Consider the following 20,765-nt stretch of genomic DNA (forward strand, 5'->3'; position numbering starts at 1 on the left):
GAAAACATGGCAAACAATTTTGGAATCATAAAAACAGATCTCTTTGTTCAAAAAGTCCTGATATTCTTTCCTTTTGAACATCCAGGCCCGATATTTATTCGGGGCCATGAAGAGTGTAGAGAGGAGGATTTGTGAATGGAAAACCTGGAAGTGCAGGTCCCTGGATGTCCTGCTTTCTCAACTGACTTCATGCCTGACAATAAACCAGATTGATGGGCTGGTTGCCTGTGGAGCAGCCAGAAAAACAGCTGAGGAGTGAATAAATGCCAGTTATGTAGACGATTGCAGGGTTTTTGTTTTGGGGGCGGGGGTCGCTGAGCACTTGGGGATTGCCAGGCTGGAGGGTTGTGGTATGGGGGATTTTCAAAAGACCTTTGATAAGGTGCTCCATTCCAGATGATAAAGTCAGAGAAGGCAGCATCAGGGAAGAAGCTGAGCACTTGGGGATTGCCAGGCTGGAGGGTTGTGGTATGGGGGATTTTCAAAAGACCTTTGATAAGGTGCTCCATTCCAGATGATAAAGTCAGAGAAGGCAGCATCAGGGAAGAAGCGGCACAATAGTTTGTTAGCTGGCTTCAAGCCAGAAAGCAGAAAGTGGGAGTAAAGAGTAGTTATTCAGAGTGGCTGAAGGTGGGAAGTGGTATTCCACAAGGATCAGTCCTGGAACCACTGCTGTTAACAATTTACATTAACAGTTTGGCTTTGAAATCAAGACACAATTTTTAAAACTCTGATCACACCAAAGGCTAAATTTCCGTGACCTGTCATGGTCATGGCATGTTGTTCCTGGCATGTTGTCAATTAGGTTCATGGCGGCTTTGTTAAGGATACATTAGGGCAGCACAGTGGCACAGTGGTTAGCATTGCTGCCAACGACGCTGAGGGCCCGGGTTTGAATACCGGCCCTGGGTCACTGTCCGTGTGGAGTTTACACATTCTGTGTCTGTGAGGATTTCGCTCCCACAACCCAAGGATGTGCAGGGTAGATGGATCTTTATTTTTTAAAAAGATACATGAAAGGAGGCCAGCAGGCAGGGAACCTGATGGTAGGCAGGGAAGGGCCATTGTCCCAGGCAGGCCACGCAGGCCCTCCCTGCATACTTGGGTACGGGTGCAGGCAAAGTCACCCTTCCTGGCTGCTACACATGGGGTAGGATTCTCTAAAAATGCAGCTAAGTGTTGATGTCGGCGTAAACACCGGATTGTTTCACGCCGGCGTCAACGGGCCTCTTGGCCCAGCAATTCTGTAGCCCACAGGGGCCAGCAGGAGCCGGAGTGCTCCACGCTGCTCCAGCTTCCTAACGCGGCCCTGCACTGCTTGCCGCGGGTCCGCACATGCGCGCAGTGGCTGCTTGCGCGCCAGTGCCGCACAACATGGCAGAGTCACACAGCGGGTCGGCGCAGAAGAAGGCAGGTCCCCCCAGATTGTGCACGCCCACCAATCAGTGGCTCCCACTCACGGCCCTGGCCGTGGTGGAGGGCCCCCCCCCCCTCCCCCCCGGAGACTGATCCTCCCGCCCCCCAGCAGGACGACCACCACAGCCGCGTCGCCGAGCTCCCGCCGGGTGGAACCATACATGACTATGCTGGCGGGAACTCAGCCAGCCAACCACGGAGAATTGCCGCAGTGGCCTCTTTCAATGACCCCCGACCGGCGCTGTGTCAACCGCACCTGCGCGATTGCCGCCAATTCTCCGGTTGCTGGAGAATCCCGTCCCAGCCTCAGACCCCATCGCAGGTCAGAGGCCCCATTCTCCGCCCCCGCGCCGAGCGCCATTTCGGCGCAGAGGCTCGGAGAATCCTGGCCATGTTCTTTACTTAAAAAAATTGAGATGAGCAGTTGCCTCCTTGATAAAGTTGCTGCTTACCTTCAACTGCAGCTTGCATTTCCTGTCAAGTTGATACGCCTCTGAGTGGCCCTCCAGCTTTGAGAGCCTGCCTACTGCCAATGATTGGACAGGGGAAATTGTCTCTATGCCAATTAATAATAATAGTCTTTATTGTCACAAGTAGGCTTACATTAACACTATAATGAAGTTACTGTCAAAAGCCCCTCACCACCACATTCCGGCTCATGTTCGGGTACACTGAGGCAGAATTCAGAATGTCCAAATTACCTAACAGCGCGTCTTTCAGGACTTGGGGAAGGAAACCGGAGCTCACGGAGGAAACCCAACAGACACATGGAGAAAGCACAGACTCGACACAGACAGTGACCCAAACTGGGAATTGATCCTGGGTCTAGCAACAGTGCTACCCACTGTGCTACCATGCCGCCCAATTAAAGGCGTGTTTCTGTGAAAACGCCAAAGCAACTGGGGTGGGTTCAGCATGTGGAAGTAGTTCTGACTCCTCTGCCAGAGGAAAAATCAGGCCGAACACATTGGGGTGGTGGGGATGTTGGGTTGGGAAGTCACAAAAAATTACAGGAGAACAGTAATAAGCTTTCAGAATGAGCAAAAAACTACATTTTGATAAGAAGAATAGGGACTTCACTTATTACTTGGAAGGTCCGAGTCTAGATGGCGTACAGGAAGAAAGGGATCTTTGTACCACAGGTTAACAAGGACATTTAAAAATACACTAAGCACTTGGCATTATTTCAAGAGCATCGGGATTGAAAAGTACGAAAGTTAAACCTGTACTGAATCTTGGTAAGATCACACTTGCAGTACTGCATGGAGTTATGATCACTGTTGAGGGTGATTCAAAAAGATAATACCAGAAATAAATACTGACACATGATGGAAAAAATTAAACAGTTTGGACCTTTTAACTCTTGAAAGGGAAGGCTGGGGGATAACCTAAAATAGAGGTTTTTAAAATTGTGGAATGTTTTGATGTGTTGGGCTTGATTCAGCCAAATGGGAACAAAGTCCCATAGCGAGCGCATTTAGCCACGTGATTCCCCGTGCTCGCAGTGCTGACAAATACATGGCTATTTGGGCAGCACGGTGGCGCAGTGAGTTAGCACTGTGGCCTCACGGTGCCAAGGTCCCAGGTTCGATCCCGGCTCTGGGTCATTGTCCGTGTGGAGTTTGCACATTCTCTCCGTGTTAGCGTGGGTTTCGCCCCCACAACCCAAAGATGTGCAGGTTAGGTGGATTGGCCACGCCAAATTTCCCCTTAATTAGAAAAAAAATGAATTAGGTGAAAAAATGAACTCCCAAGTGTGGCGATAGATCGGGAGGTCATTTTTAAATAGTGTCCCGACCTCCAAGGACCCCAAAGTGATCCCGGCCCTCCTCCACAGCCCCAAGCACTGTGGGAGAGTCCCAGAGTCTAACTGTCTCACTCTAATATGCAGATTTGCGAAAAGGTGATCCTGCACATTGAGGGCGGGATTTACACCCAAGTCTTGTGAGAGCACGCGAGGTGTTCCGAGCCAGGTAGATCCCGGGAATGGGGTCTCCTGGCTTTTATCGGCCGCACTGTGCCACGGCAAGCTGCTTTTCTGGCGTAGCGTGGCCATTTGATCGTGCCCTCTGGATATTGTGTGACTGTTTCCACTTATAGGAAAGAGAATAATGAGAGGCCATCAAAATACTCACACAATAGGGAATTCAGAAGAAACTTTTTTACCCAAGGAGTGGCGGCATGCCTTGAAGCATAATAATAATAATCTTTATTGTCACAAATAGGCTTATATTAACACTACAATGAAGTTACTGTGAAAAGCCCCTAATCGCCAAATTCCGAAGCCTGTTCGGGTACACAGTACAGCATAGTATAAGCATAGTATAAGCTGTGTTGAAGGGGAAGCTAGTCAAGCATATGAAGGAGAAGGAAATCTACGGCAATGATGGCAGATTTAGATAAGGAAATATGTAAAGGCTCAAGGGCAATATTATCCTCATGATGAACTGCTTAGGTCGAATAGCTTGCTTATATGTCATACATGCAATATATGTAATCTTATGCATGTAAAGCCAGAAGTGGGAAAGCTGGAGGTGGGCTGTGGTCAGGTTTGAGATATTTTTAATCACCCACTGGCCCGCAATTCACCCACCTTTGGTGGTTGAAATATTCCCTGCCTCCCTCTCCAATGATGTGGAGATGCCGGCGTTGGACTGGGGTGAGCACAGTAAGAAATCTTACAACACCAGGTTAAAGTCCAAAAGGTTTGTTTCAAACACGAGCTTTCGGAGCGCAGCTCCTTCCTCAGGTGAATGGAGAGGTATGATCCAGAAACATTTATATAGACAAGCCCTCTGTATACACTGGATCTGCTCAGACGAGGAGGAGCATAACAGACACCTACAGATGTTGAAAGATGCCCTTGTATGAACGGGATATAGCGCTCGACTCATCGATCGACAGTTCCAACGCGCCACAGCAAAAAACCGCACCGACCTTCTCAGAAGGCAAACACGGGACACCACTGACAGAGTACCCTTCATCGTCCAGTACTTTCCTGGGGCGGAGAAACTACGACATCTTCTTCGCAGCCTTCAACACATCATTAATGAAGCTGAACATCTTGCCATGGTCATCCCCACACCCCCACTACTGGCCTTCAAACAACCACGCAACCTCAAACAAACCATTGTTTGCAGCAAATTACGCAGCCTTCAGAACAGCGACCACGACACCACACAACCCTGCCAGGGCAATCTCTGCAAGACATGCCAGATCATCGACTTGGATACCACCATTACACGTGGAAACACCACCCACCAGGTACGTGGCACATACTCATGCGACTCGACCAATGTAGTCTACCTCATACGCTGCAGGAAAGGATGCCCTGAAGCGTGGTACATTGGCGAGACCATGCAGACACTGCGACAATGAATGAACGGGCACCGTGCGACAATCACCAGGCAGGAATATTCCCTTCCAGTCGGGGAACACTTCAGCAGTCAAGGGCATTCAGCCTCTGATCTCCGGGTAAGCGTTCTCCAAGGCGGTCTTCAGGACACGCGACAACGCAGAATTGCCGAGCAAAAACTTATAGCTAAGTTCCGCACGCATGAGTGCGGCCTCAACCGGGATCATGGATTCATGTCGCATTACATCCACCCCCCACCATCTGGCCTGGACTTGCAAAATTCCACCAACTGTTCTGGCTTGAGACAATTCACACCTCTTTAACCTGTCATTATCTCTCTCTCTGGATCTGTAATGATTTGATTACCTGCAAATGCTCGCATTCCAAGCATTGTCCGGCATCTCTGACTTTGTCTATATAAATGTTTCTGGATCATACCTCTCCATTCACCTGAGGAAGGAGCTGCGCTCCGAAAGCTCGTGTTTGAAACAAACCTGTTGGACTTTAACCTGGTGTTGTAAGACTTCTTACTCCCTCTCCAATGGCAGCAGTAAGCACTCTTGGGAAACATTTCTTAGTTATATACAACGTAAAGTTTCTTTTGCTCCAACAGTATGCCTCTCATTCATCTCTTAAACGTGACCTTCCACTTTCCACACCAATCAAGCTGTAGCTTCTCTGAGTGAGGTAGTCAATTAAGTGCCGATTGATGTTTTATTAGGGATGCGGACTCATGCCAAATAAAAAGATGACTAAGACAAGACAAACTTATTTCACACAGAATATAAGCAACAAAGTGAGGAGGCCAAGTGATCAGTGACCTGTTCATTCCAAGCCTTTTGTTTATTCTATATGTGCAATGTGCTTTGCCATTTGGTGGGAAAGATTGTCAAATTCTGCTTCCAACTAAAAGCTGTAACTCAGCTTTTGATGGTGTCTTCTCTGGTGTCATGAATAAGACATAAACAGCTAATTTTCATTGATTCCCTTTAGTGTATTCAGCCACAACAGTACATGGCGAGGTCAGAGCCACAGCTGTTTGCCAGGAAGGTTTATATTTGCTACAAAACAAAACATATATTGCAAACATTTATGACTAATGCTCTAAGATTATCAGAAGAACAATGTATTAGAATGATATTTTAGAAGTAACCTGTTTTCCATAGGTAAATATAACCAAGTCAATAAAGGACCTGTGAAGTTGTTAGTTTTACATTTTAACCTTTGGATTTGATCGGGGTGCTGACGGCATCAGTGGCACAGGGCTTGCGTGCACCATGGTATTGAACTGTTGAATGATAGGGTTCTTTTCTGTTATTGGCCACATGCACATGGAAGACCCCGGGGAGATGCTGAACCATGCATGCACTTCCCTTGAGGAATAGTGAAAAATAGAAGGGTGAGTTGTCCCATCCCTGTCTCACGCACATTCAAGCAGTTAATTGAAAGTATCAGGTTGTCTATCTGCTTGCAATACCAGATGGGGAACCAAATATAGAATTGCAAGCAACAAATTGGGTGAAAATATTTTGTAAAATACAGGGGAAAAGTCCCATTTTTCAAATCAGTGTCATAATTCCTTTTTTCCCCCAAAATTCCATTACACAAGTGATCATCCTTTATCAGTGTCAATCTGACCATTAGATGTTGATTGAGAATTCCACCTTATTGCCAATCTCCCTTACATGTCCATTTGACCAACGACTACGCTGGATGAAGTCCATTTTCCTCTTTGTCAATGGTGCCAAATACAGGATTTTCCAAAAATCTTTAGGAGAGCATGGATGGAGTTCAAACTACCTGAGTCCATTTCTGCCCTTAGGCTGCATCATTCCGCCCAGTGATATTTCTCCATTTCTGATATTTAAGCAAGCTTGAAACTCCTGCTATAAATATAGAAGGGCCCGAGTTTAAATCTAAATATTGATGCAATCAGCACTGCAGCAACATTTCACCTACTGCATTCAGGAGGTCCACATAAAACTCACCATGACAGCTAAGCCATATTGGGAGGGGGTTGCCAAAAGAGGCCACAGAAAGTTCCAGAAGTGCTACTTGTATGTGGGATATTTGAGGTCAAAGAGCAGGATGTTCCCCTGGGTCCCACACAAAGTACTTCCCCAGCTTCCTCATCACTGGGAGTGCCTTTGCCGCCCTTGACTGGCATTGACTAGGCAGTCACACTCCAACCCCCTCCCACCCTGCACCCCTTACTTTCCGTCAGGGATCATTCCCAGCACCCCAGCACTTGGTTCAATTCCCATTCCTGTTTAGAGTTCCAATGACACGTTTAAGTCATTTCCTTTCTGATCGATCTGACCACCTACTTCAGAACTCCTGCCTGCAAATCTATTCTGAGTCAAATCAACCTTCTTGTGTTTAGCTGTTGACTCCAAAGAGGAAGTGGGTTTTAGGAAAATAAATTAGTTATCTGAAAGATTTTTCAGTGGAAACTCTGGGCCGAGATCTCTAACAAATGCAGGAGGTAGTTAACATTTATTTGTTGATGTACCATCCTGATCATAAACCAGTAGGAGATGATCAGCCAATTTGAATCACTGTGTGATACCACAGGGGTATCTATGTTTTCATCTGATTTATAATCATGTAAGTGCATGATGAGGCATTTGTATCCATTGTGTTTATGTTGCATAGCATTCTTAGGCTCACAGAACACAAAACCAATCTGCTTGTGGCATTCATAGTTCATTAGGCCTCCGTGCCTGAGGTGACTTGCTAACACCATGCAGAAGTTGGATTTCTTTATGACAGGTGGAAAGACAGTGAGTTACATATCCAAGTGGCTCATCACGATTAGATTCAATGAGATCCCATGATAGTTATTTCTAACATGGGTTTATTCTATACAGTGCGTACTACGTATAGTAGAACTGACATGACATAGATGAAAAGTTCACAACAGAGCTATTGTTGTCAGTGTTACCATAGTAACACTTTATTATTCAAGGCAATGAGAGAAGTGTACATATTTTATGCATTTCAGAATGCAGAACAATATATTGCATAACATTTATATGTACAGTATAAATTGTATTCAAGTATGTTATTGCACAGATAATTGTGATTTTATTGTTGTATATATAACCATCTCTGCTCCTATACTTAATTTTTAAAAGACAAACTTCTGAAAATATTTATTTTCTTCTTCCAGCTGGCACAACGTACATCTTTAGCCGTGGCGGTGGACTAATCACTTATACATGGCCCCCCAATGACAGACCAAGTACCCGGGCAGACAGACTGGCTGTGGGATTTGACACGCACGTAAAAGATGCCATTTTGGTGCGTGTAGATAGTTCTACTGGGCTTGGAGACTATCTACAGCTTCACATTGTAAGTAATCAAACGCAGATTGAAAATGATTTTCTCTACGCAAACAAAATCCAGACAAAATTTGTTATTGTTTTGTTCATTGGATTTTATGAAAAATAATGACGTGTTAACATGTCAAGATTAAGGAGGTTTTAGTGTGCACTGAATTTTAGTTTGGATTTATACTGCAGTCTTTGGAAATGCAAAACAGTGTTCTCACACTTTGTGGAAGTCTTTTGAAGCTACTTTAATATTAGTCATGCTAGAGCTGTTTACACCTGAAGTATGTCTCTCAGATTGGGAAACCTCAAAAGGAAACCTGCCAGTTCATTAAAGCCCGCCATCAGTTAAGAATCAATCTTTTCTGAGACCAACTTAGTGAATCTGGCAGATTTATTTCAGGGTTGTCACTTACTGTTCAAGACCCCATATGTCTGAAGCAGGCAGCACTAGTGCCGCACAAAGCAACTCGAGCTACACGGCCACTTTTAATCACAAAATTCATTTTGCAGTGACACAAAAGGGACAGTATAAATGCGGCATAAATATTCACAGTAATATTGAATGATATAAAAAAAAATGAAGATAGATCACTCTCCCATTTCCAAATTAGTTTGGTTACACTGTAAATCTGTATCTACAAAGCTGCAGTGAAATAACTCATTTGTTTTCTAGTTTTTCACAGTTTACCCTTTTAATTCTCTGAACAAAATAGCACAATGGAAGAAAATTAGTTACTTTCTCAAGAATTTATAAGAATGAAAGCTTGATCAATACATATCAACTAGATCTGAAAATGGCCAAATCATCACCATTTGTTATGGCTCAACAATGACTGTTTCTATATTGTATATATTCTGGACATTGAGAATGCCTACAGTGGTTACAGAATATGACTTTAATAACCTTCAATAAGTGGTCAATAACAAGCTAATTGTATGCAAATATTAAGACATTGTTTTGCACTTGAAATTTGGAATCCCAGAATATCGAGTCAGACATGCTACATGCCTGCATTCTAATTATGGAAATCAATCTAGCCATAAATGAAGTAAGTTAGGAAAATGAACTAAGTTATTCTGGTATGCAGGCATTAAAATAGTAAATATGAAAATCAAATAATCGGTAAAATGTAAAAGGTACAATGTTAAGTAAATTCAAGTGGTGCACAAAACCACGGTAGGCTATTGCAGAAAATACGGAAGTATGGGATTGAAGGTGATTTAGCGGTTTGGATCAGTAATTGGCTAGCTGAAAGAAGACAGAGGGTGGTGGTTGATGGCAAATGTTCATCCTGGAGTTCAGTTACTAGTGGTGTACCGCAAGGATCTGTTTTGGGGCCACTGCTGTTTGTCATTTTTATTAATGACCTGGAAGAGGGTGTAGAAGGATGGGTTAGTAAATTTGCAGATGACACGAAGGTCGGTAGAGTTGTGGATAGTGCTGAAGGATGTTATAGGTTACAGAGGGACATAGATAAGTTGCAGAGCTGGGCTGAGAGGTGGCAGATGGAGTTTAATGCGGAAAAGTGTGAGGTGGTTCACTTTGGAAGGAGTAACAGGAATGCAGAGTACTGGGATAATGGCAAGATTCTTGGTAGTGTAGATGAACAGAGAGATCTCGGCATCCAGGTACATAAATCCCTGAAAGTTGCCACCCAGGTTAATAGGGCTGTTAAGAAGGCCTATGGTGTGCTAGCCTTTATCAGTAGGGAGATTGAGTTTCGGAACCACGAGGCCATGCTGCAGCTGTACAAAACTCTGGTGCGGCCGCACCTGGAATACTGCGTGCAGTTCTGGTCACCACATTATAGGAAGGATGTGGAAGCTTTGGAAAGGGTTCAGAGGAGATTTACTAGGATGTTGCCTGGTATGGAGGGAAGGTCTTACAAGGAAAGGCTCAGGGGCTTGAGGTTATTTTCGTTAGAGAGGAGAAGGCTGAGAGGTGACTTAAATGAGACATATAAGATAGTCAGAGGGTTAGATAGGGTGGACAGTGAGAGTCTTTTTCCTCGGATGGTGATGACCAACACGAGGGAACATAGCTTTAAATTGAGGGGTGATAGATATAGGACAGATGTCAGAGGCAGTTTCTTTACTCAGAGTATTAGGGGTGTGGAACGTCCTGCCTGCAACAGTAGTAGACTCGCCAAATTTAAGGGCATTTAAGTGGTCACTGGATAGACATATGGATGAAAATAGAATAGTGTAGGTCAGATAGGCTTCAGATGGTTTCACGGGTCGGTGCAACATCGATGGCCGAAGGGCCCGTACTGTGCTGTAATGTTCTATGTTCTATGTTCTAAAACCCTTTGGATGGGATTCTCTGATCCTGAGGCTAAGTGTTTGACGCCGTCGTAAATGCCGACACGGCGTCAACATGGCCTCAGGATCAGCAATTCTGGCCCCTGCAGGCGGCGAGCACAGCACTGGAGCCACCCTCGCCATTCCAGCTGCCGATCCCGGCGTCAACTGTGCGGCGTGGGGTCCGTGCATGCGTAGTAGCACCGGCACCAACACGCACATGCGCAGTAGCTCCCTTCTCCGCACCGGCCCTGACACAACATGGTGTGGGGCTACAGGAGCCGGCGCAGAAGAAAGGAGGCCCCAGCATGAGAGGCCGGCCGCCGATTGGTGGGCCCTAATCGCGGGCCAGGCCACAGCGCAGCAGCCTCCGGGGTCGCCCCCGCCCCTCCCTCCAACAGGCCGCCCCCAGCCTCTTCCACACCGAGGTCCCACTGGGTAAGACCACACGTGGACAGCACCGGCGGGACTCGGGTTTTTTGTTACAGCCATCCCGGGCCGAGAATCGGCAGGGGGGGGCCGCGTCGAGCGGCCCCTGACCAGCACCGCGCTGACTACGTTGGCGGCAATGGCGCTAGCGGAGAATCTCGTCCCGGCATCAGGGCGCAGTGGTGCGATTCTTGCCAGTCACAGCGACTCTCCGGCCCGGCCTCGGGCTGGGAGAATCCCGCCCTTTATGCCTACTTCTTGACCACAATTGGGAATTCTTTGGGTAGAATTTATTGCCCCCCCTCCCCCACTGTGATGAGTTTTGTGGTGGGATCATTAACCTGGTGGGGATCCCGCCACCTTCCTACTGATTAAGTCCTTGATGGGAAGGTATGTGGATGGCCATTCTACCCAGTAACCAGTTGAAGCCCATAAGTAGGCAATTAATTCCCATCCATTGGCCTCATCCTTCAGCCACTGGTATTAACCCAGGGGCAGGCACGGGGACTTGCTATGTGCAGAGCATGTCAAGCAGACCCATGCAGATTGCTTGAAATTTCCAGTGAGACCCCACATAAAAAGGAGGGACCCTGCATCTGGAGGTGGTGGGAGCCTGCTGGGAACCACACTTGCCCTTGTTCCCAGCCTCCGACAGACCAGTAGCTCTTGGTGGACAAATCCTCTGCCCCAGGGTCTTTGATCCCAGGGAAGGCCCATGCTATTCAGTTATGTGCCTTAATAGCAAGTAATTCAGAGGGCCTTCCCGAACAGAGGCAAGACAGGTCTTTTGGCAGCTCTACAGCTGGCAGCTGAGACCCACAAAGCCTCCATTAAATACCACCCTTTATCTTTATTCTAATCACATTATTATAAAACTTACTGTTTGAAATGGATAGTTAATTTAGAGATAGCTATCATATGGTGCACTTTCCATTAAAAAAGATAAGGAATAAAGTGCACTTTGCAGCCCTCGTAAATTAATTTGTATAAACTTGTCATGTAAAATTGATTTAGTCAGAGAAAATTTCTGGACTTCTCTTCAACTATATTCAAATACATTAGCATTCAGCACAAGCACTTTTTCAAATATTTAATATCCATTTCAGTCACAGCAATGAGTATGGACTCAATAGTTCATACAATACCTCAAGTTTCAAAGAATCCATGCACTCATATTTGTGTATCTCATCATGAAGAAGTGAAATCAAATCGTGAAGATATAATAACAATCTGTAAATATCACATAGTAGGGTAAAGTTCCCAATATGTTCATAATTGCATACAGGGAATACTGAAGACAAACAGCACTTAAGAGAAACTGCAGTGAGTATTAATATTCTATGACTAAAATTGGCAGAGCATTATTTGTCACATTTGGAAAAAAACTCCCAAATGCCAAATTTAATTATTCACTGAGATCACCTGTTATCAGGTAATTGCATCATGACTTTCACACAGCTTACCCAAATATGTAGGTATGCACATCACCGTTTGTCTATAAAGGGAAGCATTTTCCTCAGTGAATTTTATGTTAAAAGTGGTTGCACAAGTTGGAGATAGATATCGGGTTATCTAGCAATGTGCATTTTTATTTATTAGGGCTAGGATAATGCATAAAACTGCACTGAGAATAAAAGGCAGTCGGTAGGCTCTATTTTATTCGGTTGTTTGACATTTGTTTGACATTTTGTTGCATCATAGTTTCAGTTAATGAATTCAATAGCAGCAAACCCAGTTGTCTCACTATGTAGTGCCAAGGATGCATAGCTGCTCTCTACAAATATATGAGGCTCAGTTCCTCTCAGAATTGATACTTTGTAAGTATGTAAAGAAAGTGTTTGCAACTTTGTTGAGGAAAATGTGGTATTGGTACTAAGTTATGCATTGAACTAAAACACTGAATCTAACACAATATGTTGGATTGAAATTCTCTCTCTGATTGCTGTGAAGATCCTTCGTAAAAAATCATTTTAGAGTTGTCTCCACATACTTTGCAGGGGTTACGGGTACAAGTTCTTCATTTGGCATTAGTTAAAAAAAGCCCACCTGAACGGTGCATGAGATGGTGCTCTTCTCTAATTCAGTTAAAGGAGCTTCTTGGTCACAATGGTGGCTGACGTGTTACTCTGAATTTGATGGTGCTACATCTGACTTTTAGAGAGCTTGGTACTTATTGAATGATAAAAACGGAGAAGCCATCCATCTCTAGCACTGAGGTACGATGAAATTCCAAAGTTTGTGTGAAGATAGAAAACGTTCACAGACAAAGTTCATTTTGGAAAGGAAATTTATTTATTTTGCTTCATTTTTGGCTTTTTAATGTTGGATAATTCCCTGGCAAAGTGTTCACCATACAAAGTGTTGGTTTTGCTCATTATTTGAAAAAAAAAAAGCTTCAAGCAGCTTATTTATGCCCGTACAGGCTGAGAATTCTGAATTCTCCCTCTGTATTCCTGAACAGGCGCCAGAGTGTGTGGCGACTAGGGGATTTTCACAGTAAATTCATACTTGTGACAATACAAGATTATTATTACTATTATATGCTATTATTTATAAAATGCCTCAACAGATATTTCTTATTTCTGTCCCAACACCAAGGAAAATCAATTTTCTGTAATGGATGAATGATAAATGGTAAATCTGTAATGGATGAATGGTAAAAATCTTTACATATTTAAACGTTTTAAGTGCACAAAGATTTTTTTTCAGTCCTTTGAACATAAATCAACATAGGCAGCAATGTTCCATGTTTTGTTGTAAATTGCTTATGGTACTTGTCTATCCAGCGACCTGTTCTCTGGTCAAATTGCTGGAGTTTATTTGTAATGATTTCTCCTGGAGTTATTTTTACTCGTACTCACAAGACTTGTATTCTGCTTCATAATCGAACAGTACAACATCACTTAAGTTGTTGCTATGCTATTTAATTGCGTATATTTGTGTCTGTGTCTGCAACCTGCCCTATTCAGGCAGCACTAACTCCCGTGCACCGTTATCATGGGAGACTAATGTTGTTTGATTTTGGTTTGGTTCCTCTCCGTGGAGCAATTCATGTGAGCATTCCAAGTGCTGTTTTCCTGTTCCCTAATTGCTCGTATCTCTGCAAAACACCTGGGCCTAGAGATTCCGTGGGTTTTATCAGCACAATCGAGATAGAATTCAGCAAAGTAACCGTAAAAATTACAGAAATTCTAATGCAAGTTACATTGAGCATGAGTAGCGTTTACACAATTGCTAATACTGATTTGAGAATCTTTTTGGCTGAAGTCAGTCCGATCCACAAAATTGGCACAAGATTGAAATAACAAGATGGCAAGCTTCTCCTCCTCCTCAGGAGATTATGGTGTAGGGGGTAATATATTAGCATGGATGGAGCATTGGGTAGCTAATTGGAAGCAAAGAGTAGGGATAAATGTGTATTTTTTGCATTGGCAACATGTGACAAATGAAGAGTCACAGGGATCAGTTCTATGGTCTCAGCTATTTGCAATTTATATCAGTGACTTGGCTGAATGTATGGTTGCTAAATTTGCTGATGACACAAAGATAGATTGAAAAATAAGTTGTGAAGGGGGACATAAGGTGCATGCATAGAGTGATGAATAGATGAAATGAGCAGGCAGAAATTTGTATAATGTGTGAAAATGTAAACTTATCCACTTTGGCAGGTAAAATAGAAAAGCAGTATGTCACTTTAATGGACATAAATTTCTGAATTCTGCAGTATCGAGAGATCTGGATGTCTGGCACATAGAACATAGAACAGTACAGCACAGAACAGGCCCTTCGGCCCTCGATGTTGTGCTGAGCCATGATCACCCTACTCAAACCCACGTATCCACCCTATACCCGTAACCCAACAACCCCCCCCCCCCCATTATCTTACTTTTTAGGACACTATGGGCAATTTAGCATGGCCAATCCACCTAACCCGCACATCTTTGGACTGTGGGAGGAAACTGGAGCACCCGGAGGAAACCCACGCACACACGGGGAGGACGTGCAGACTCCGCACAGACAGTGACCCAGCCGGGAATCGAACCTGGGACCCTGGAGCTGTGAAGCATTTATGCTAACCACCATGCTACCGTACCATGCTACCATGAATCAGGAAAAGTTAGTACACAGCAAGTTATATGGAAAGCAAATGGATGTTGTCATTTATTGCAAGGAGAATGGAATATTAAAGTTTTGCTACAGGTGTGCAGGGTATTGGTAAAACCACATACATGTACAGTTTTTGTCTTCTTATTTAAGAAAGGATATAAATGAATCAGAAACTGTTCAGAGAAGGTTAATTCAACTCATACAAGGGGGGTTGGTGATAACTTAAAAGGAACAATTGGACAGGCTGGGCCTGTATTCATTGGAGATTAGAAGTTTCAGAGGTAATCTTATTGAAACATATCCTCCCTTCTGGGGACTAAGCCCCCACGGCGGCGGGAAAACCGGCGCCTACAACTCCGTCGTCAACAGTCCCCCAAGGTGAGGAATTCTCACCTTTCTAGAGGGCTAGGGTGCAGAGGGGTTGGCAACATTCCAGCCGGCGCCGAAGGGACAGCGCAAGTTTGCGCATGCACGGAATGGCCGGCTTGATCCCGCGCATGCGCGGACCGGTCGATGTATTCTTGCGCACGCGCAGGGGGTTCTCTTCTCCAGGCAATATGACAGAGCCCTACAGGGGCCCGGTACATAAGGAAGAAGTGCCAACACTGAACAAGCCCGCCTGCAGATTGGTGGGCCCCGATCGCGGGCCTCCCCGGGTCGGATCCCCCTGCGCTCCCCCCCCCCGAGGACCGCCCACGCACACTCACCTGCCAGGTCCCACTGGTGCATGCGTTGAGTGATTCACGCCGGCGGGATTGGCCAAAAATAGACAGTCGCTCGGCCCATCGGGGCCCGGGGGATCGCCGGGCTGGGGGAGCGGGGGGGGGGGGGGGGGGGGGAACGCTGTTGAAAAACGCCGCCAGAGAATATGGCAGCCGGTGTCGGGGCAGCAGGGCGGGATTCGCCCCTCCCACCGGGGATTCTCCGACCCAGCGGGGGTTCAGAGAATCCCGCCCATAATATCCTGAGGGGACTTGACAGGATGGATGCTGAGAGGGTGTGCCCCTTGTGGGAGAAATAAAACTAAAGGACACCATTTAAAAATATGGGGTCTCCCACTTAAGATGGAGATCAGAAGACATTTTTTCTCTCAGAATGTTATGAACGTATGAAAGTCCCTTCCCTCAAGATGGTGGAGGCAGGGTCAATGAATATATTTAAGGCAGAAGTAGATGGATTCTTGATTAACTGGGGAATCTAAACTAGGGATCATTTAAGTTGTGAAGAGAGGTTGGATAGGATTGGGTTGTTTTCTCTGGATCAGAGAAGACTGCAAGGCAACCTGATTGCGATGTACAAGATTATGAGGGTGGAAAGGGATAGGTGAAGGGTCAGTTACAAGGGGACACAAGTTCAAGTGAGGGGTGGGAGGTTCAGGGGGAATTTGAGGAAAAACCTTTTTACCCAGAGAGCGATGACGGTCTGGAACGCATTGCGTGGGAGAGTGGAAGAGGCGGGTTGCCTTACATCCTTAAAAGTACCTGGATCAGCACTTGGCACAACTTAACATTCCAGGCTATTGGCCAAGTGCTGGCAAATGGGACTGGTAGATCAGGTGCCTTTCATGCAGCTGTGCAGGCTTAATGGGCTGAATGGTCATTTCTGCACTGTATCTTGCTGTGATTCTGTGAGTCCAAGGTTATTGCAGTGCACCCATCCCCGATGAACTCAATGCATTCAATGATTGGTTCGAGCAGGTAACCAACAATCCCCTGTTGAGTGCCCAGCATCCCATAACTCACCCATACCCACAATCACAGCTTCCGAAGTCAGATCGGCCTTCCTGAAAATGAAACCTCGGAAGGTGACGAGCCCGGACGGGATTCCTGGTCGTGCACTCAGAGCCTGCACGGACCAGCTGGCAGAGGTGTTCGCAGACATCTTTAACCTGTCCCTATTCCACTCCGAGGTCTCCACCTGCTTCAAGAAGACCAGCATCATACTGGTGCCAAAGAAGAACCAGGCAACGTGCCTCAATGACCACCGTCCGGTGGCCCTGACTTCAGTCGTCATGAAGTGCTTCAAGAGGTTGGTCATGAAGCACATCATCTCCATAAACCCAGAACGCCTTGATCCACTGCAATTCGCATACCGTCGCAACTGGTCCACAGCAGACGCCATTTCCCTGGCCCTACACTCATCCCTAGAGCATCTCGAAAACAAGGACTCCGACATCAGACTCCTATTTATTGACTACAGCTCTGCCTTCAACACCATAATCACAGCCAACAGACAACAATCAGTAAGAACGAACAACAACATCTCCGCGATAGTCCTCAACACCGAGGCCTCGCAAGGCTGTATACTTAGCCCCCTACTCTACTCCCTGTACACACACAACTGCATGGCAAAATTTGGTTCCAACTCTATCTACAAGTTTGCTGACAATACGACTGTAGTGGGCCGGATCTTGAATAACGATGAGTCAGAATACAGGAGGGAGATAGAGAACCTAGTGGAGTAGTGCAGCGACAACAATCTCTCCCTCAATGCCAGCAAATCTAAAGAGCAGGTCATTGACTTCAGGAAGCAAAGTACTGTCCACACCCCTGTCAGCATCAATGGGGCCAAGGTGGAGATGGTTAGCTGTTTCAAATTCCTTGGGGTGCACATCTCCAAAAATCTGTCCTGGTCCACCCATGTCGACGCTACCACCAAGAAAGCACAACAGCGCCTATACTTACTCAGGAAACTAAGGAAATTCGGCATGTCCATGCTAACTAGGGGCCTCACGGTAGCATGGTGGTTAGCATCAATGCTTCACAGCTCCAGGGTCCCAGGTTCGATTCCCGGCTGGGTCACTGTCTGTGTGGAGTCTGCACGTCCTCCCCGTGTGTGCGTGAGTTTCCTCCGGGTGCTCCGGTTTCCTCCCACAGTCCAAAGATGTGCGGGTTAGGTGGATTGGCCATGCTAAATTGCCCGTAGTGTAAGGTTAATGGGGGGGATTGTTGGGTTACGGGTATACGGGTTACGTGGGTTTAAGTAGGGTGATCATTGCTCGGCACAACATCGAGGGCCGAAGGGCCTGTTCTGTGCTGTACTGTTCTATGTTCTATGTTCTATAACTCTTACTAACTTTTACAGATGCACCATAGAAAGCATCCTATCGGGCTGCATCACAGCCTGGTATGGCAACTGCTTGGCACAGGACCGCAAAAGACTTCAGAGAGTCGTGAATACCGCCCAGTCCATCACACGAACCTGCCTCCCATCCTTTGACTCCATCTACACCTCCCGCTGCCTGGGGAAAGCAGGCAGCATAATCAAAGACCCCTCCCACCCGGCTTACTCACTCTTCCAACTTCTTCCATCAGGCAGGATATACAAAAGTCTGAGAACATGCACGAATAGACTCAAAAACAACTTCTTCCCCGCTGTTACCAGACTCCTAAATGACCCTCTTATGGACTGACCTCATTAACACTACACCTAATATGCTTCATCCGATGCCCGTGCTTATGTAGTTACATTGTCTACCTTGTGTTGCCCTATTATGTCTTTTCTTTTCTTCCCTTTTCTTCCCATGTACTTAATGATCTGTTGAGCTGCTCGCAGAAAAATACTTTTCACTGTACCTCGGTACACGTGACAATAAACAAATCCAAACAAATCCAATCCAATCCTATTGGGGTAGGCTGAATGTGGAATCAAGGCCACAGTCAGATCAGCCAAGACCTTACAGAATGGCAGAGCAGGATTGAGCGGCTGAATGGTGACTCCTGCACCTATTTCATCTGAATGTATGTTCTATCAATTGTTCCTGTTTGAGAGGGGTTTTGAATTGCGCTAATTTTCTTAAACACAGACATAATTAGGCATGTTTTAAAAGATTTTGCATATTGAAACAGCGTTTAATTTACTGAGAAACTGACTAGTGTACATCAATGAAACCAGCAAAAGATTAAATGATTTTCAATCTCAGTGATTGAAAATCAGATTACTCACAAGTGGAGGACTGGATACTTTATTAAAAGTGCATGTTTTGTGTGATAAACCATTTTCAGTTCTTTTAATAAAACTGCACCAGTTTACCATTCTGAAATACATCAACAAAAGTATCTTAATGCCAGGAGGAAATATGATTGGATGCTTTTACGCTGACTGACTGATGCTTTTACGCTGACTGATGTGCTGTGGGAAATTTTACACTCATGATTATGCAAGTCCATTTTAGTAGAGACCTAAACTGTAACCTGACATGTGCAATTTTGAGAACAATTCGCACCCAATTTCCTGATTGCTGCCAAAGCGGCATCTCTACCCCCTGCTATACATCCAATCTAAAGTCAGTTAGTTTCTACCTTAATATATTCTAAGAATTGCCCCTCGGAATTTAGAAATGATGAGTTAAGATGGCTTTGGGCTATTCAATTTGTTCTAAAGAATTTGAAGTGAGTGAGAAGTGTTTTTTTCCTAATTGCATTTCAAGGCTTTTTGCTTTTCAAATTTGCTTCATCCTTTCCCTGAAAAGGAAAGCAAGAACATTTTGCACATTGCCCCGAAAATCAACCTGACCACTTTGATACGAAGAGCACTTAAAATGGGACAACATTCTTTTCATTTATTTCAGTAAAGATATTTTCAGTTGTGCCAAACAGATTAAACCATTCTTTATCAAGAAGTGCTTGAAAATAATGCACCTGCCTCAATTGATAATGTTAGTCTTGTGATTTAATTGCAGGATTGGTGATTGGCTGTGCCAGGGTGCCCAGGTGGCACCAGCAGTGCCAGTGTACCACCCTGCCCAAAGGGTTTGCACCTGAGGGCATCCAATCCCCTGGGAGACCCCACGAGTGCCATTCTGTCTGACCCCCTGCTTGTGGAGACCAATACTGAAAAGCACTCCCCCAAGGTCTCCAAGGCAAGTGGTAGATACCACGCATCAGGTATCTGTCTCGCTTTAATATGCAGATTTAATATGCAGATAATATGCTAAAACGTGGTCCCGTCCACAATGGGCGGGATTTACATTGCAACGTTTTACGATCTTGCGAGATGTTACAAACTAGATTGAAGCCAGGAGCGGGGTCTCCTGGCTTCTATCGGCCACGCTGGACCATGGCGAGTTGCTTTTTGGGCACAGCGTGGCTGTAAAATCGCGCTCAATGTTTTCAATTTAGGCCATCAGGCATTCTGAAAGATCAAAGCCTGTGAGCATTTCTGCACGCAACTGAAATACAAAAATGCATTTATCATTCGAAGAGTATGGGAGACATTACCCCCATGAAAAATGTGATATAAAAAGCATGCTGTAGGAAATGGTGTGATCTTCAACCTCTCTTTTTGAGAGTGAGCTGTAATCAGTGGGCGTGATCTACTGGCCACACTGTGCCCGGAAAACAGCGCACCATGGCGCAACATGGCCGGTAAATGATGGAAGACCCTGCTCCTGCGAGCTATCTAGCTTGCCACGCCTCGCGAGATCCAACATGATCTCGCGGGATGTCCTGATGTGAAGCCCGCTCATTGTGGGCGAGTTCATGCATTGGCAAATATGCATATTAGAGTGAGACAACTAGTCTCACTCTAATATGCAGTTCCCTGAGGTAACAGGGCATTGGGATCTATCCCCTTCATCTCAGAGATCTCAGGCGAGCGCTGTTCAGTGCTGGTCTCCACAAACCGGAACCAGACAGGTCGGCACTCGTGGGGGTCTCCCAGGGGATTGGCTGCACTCAGGTGCATTCCCTCTGGGCAGCCTGGCACTCTGGCAGTCTCACCTGGGTGCCAGCCTGGCGCTGACAAGTGCCCAGGTGACATTGCCAGCTGGCAGGGGCATTGCCAGCATGCCAGGCTGGCAGTGCCAAGATGCCAAGAAAGTA

At 45.6% G+C, this 20,765-nt stretch overlaps 1 protein-coding gene across 49 annotated transcripts in view; it reads left to right on the forward strand.

Annotated features, from left to right (window-relative positions):
- nrxn1a (neurexin 1a) overlaps positions 1–20,765 on the forward strand; it is a 2,342,145-nt gene that overhangs the window by 1,789,874 nt on the left and 531,506 nt on the right. For all 49 annotated transcript variants that reach the window (XM_038810283.1, XM_038810313.1, XM_038810330.1 and 46 more), the window contains one exon: positions 7,944–8,125. In XM_038810283.1, the coding sequence (XP_038666211.1) occupies positions 7,944–8,125 (182 nt within the window). The remainder of the gene's footprint in view (positions 1–7,943; positions 8,126–20,765) is intronic.

Source organism: Scyliorhinus canicula, chromosome 1 (assembly GCF_902713615.1).
Source record: "Scyliorhinus canicula chromosome 1, sScyCan1.1, whole genome shotgun sequence".
Classification (NCBI taxonomy): Eukaryota; Metazoa; Chordata; class Chondrichthyes; order Carcharhiniformes; family Scyliorhinidae; genus Scyliorhinus; species Scyliorhinus canicula.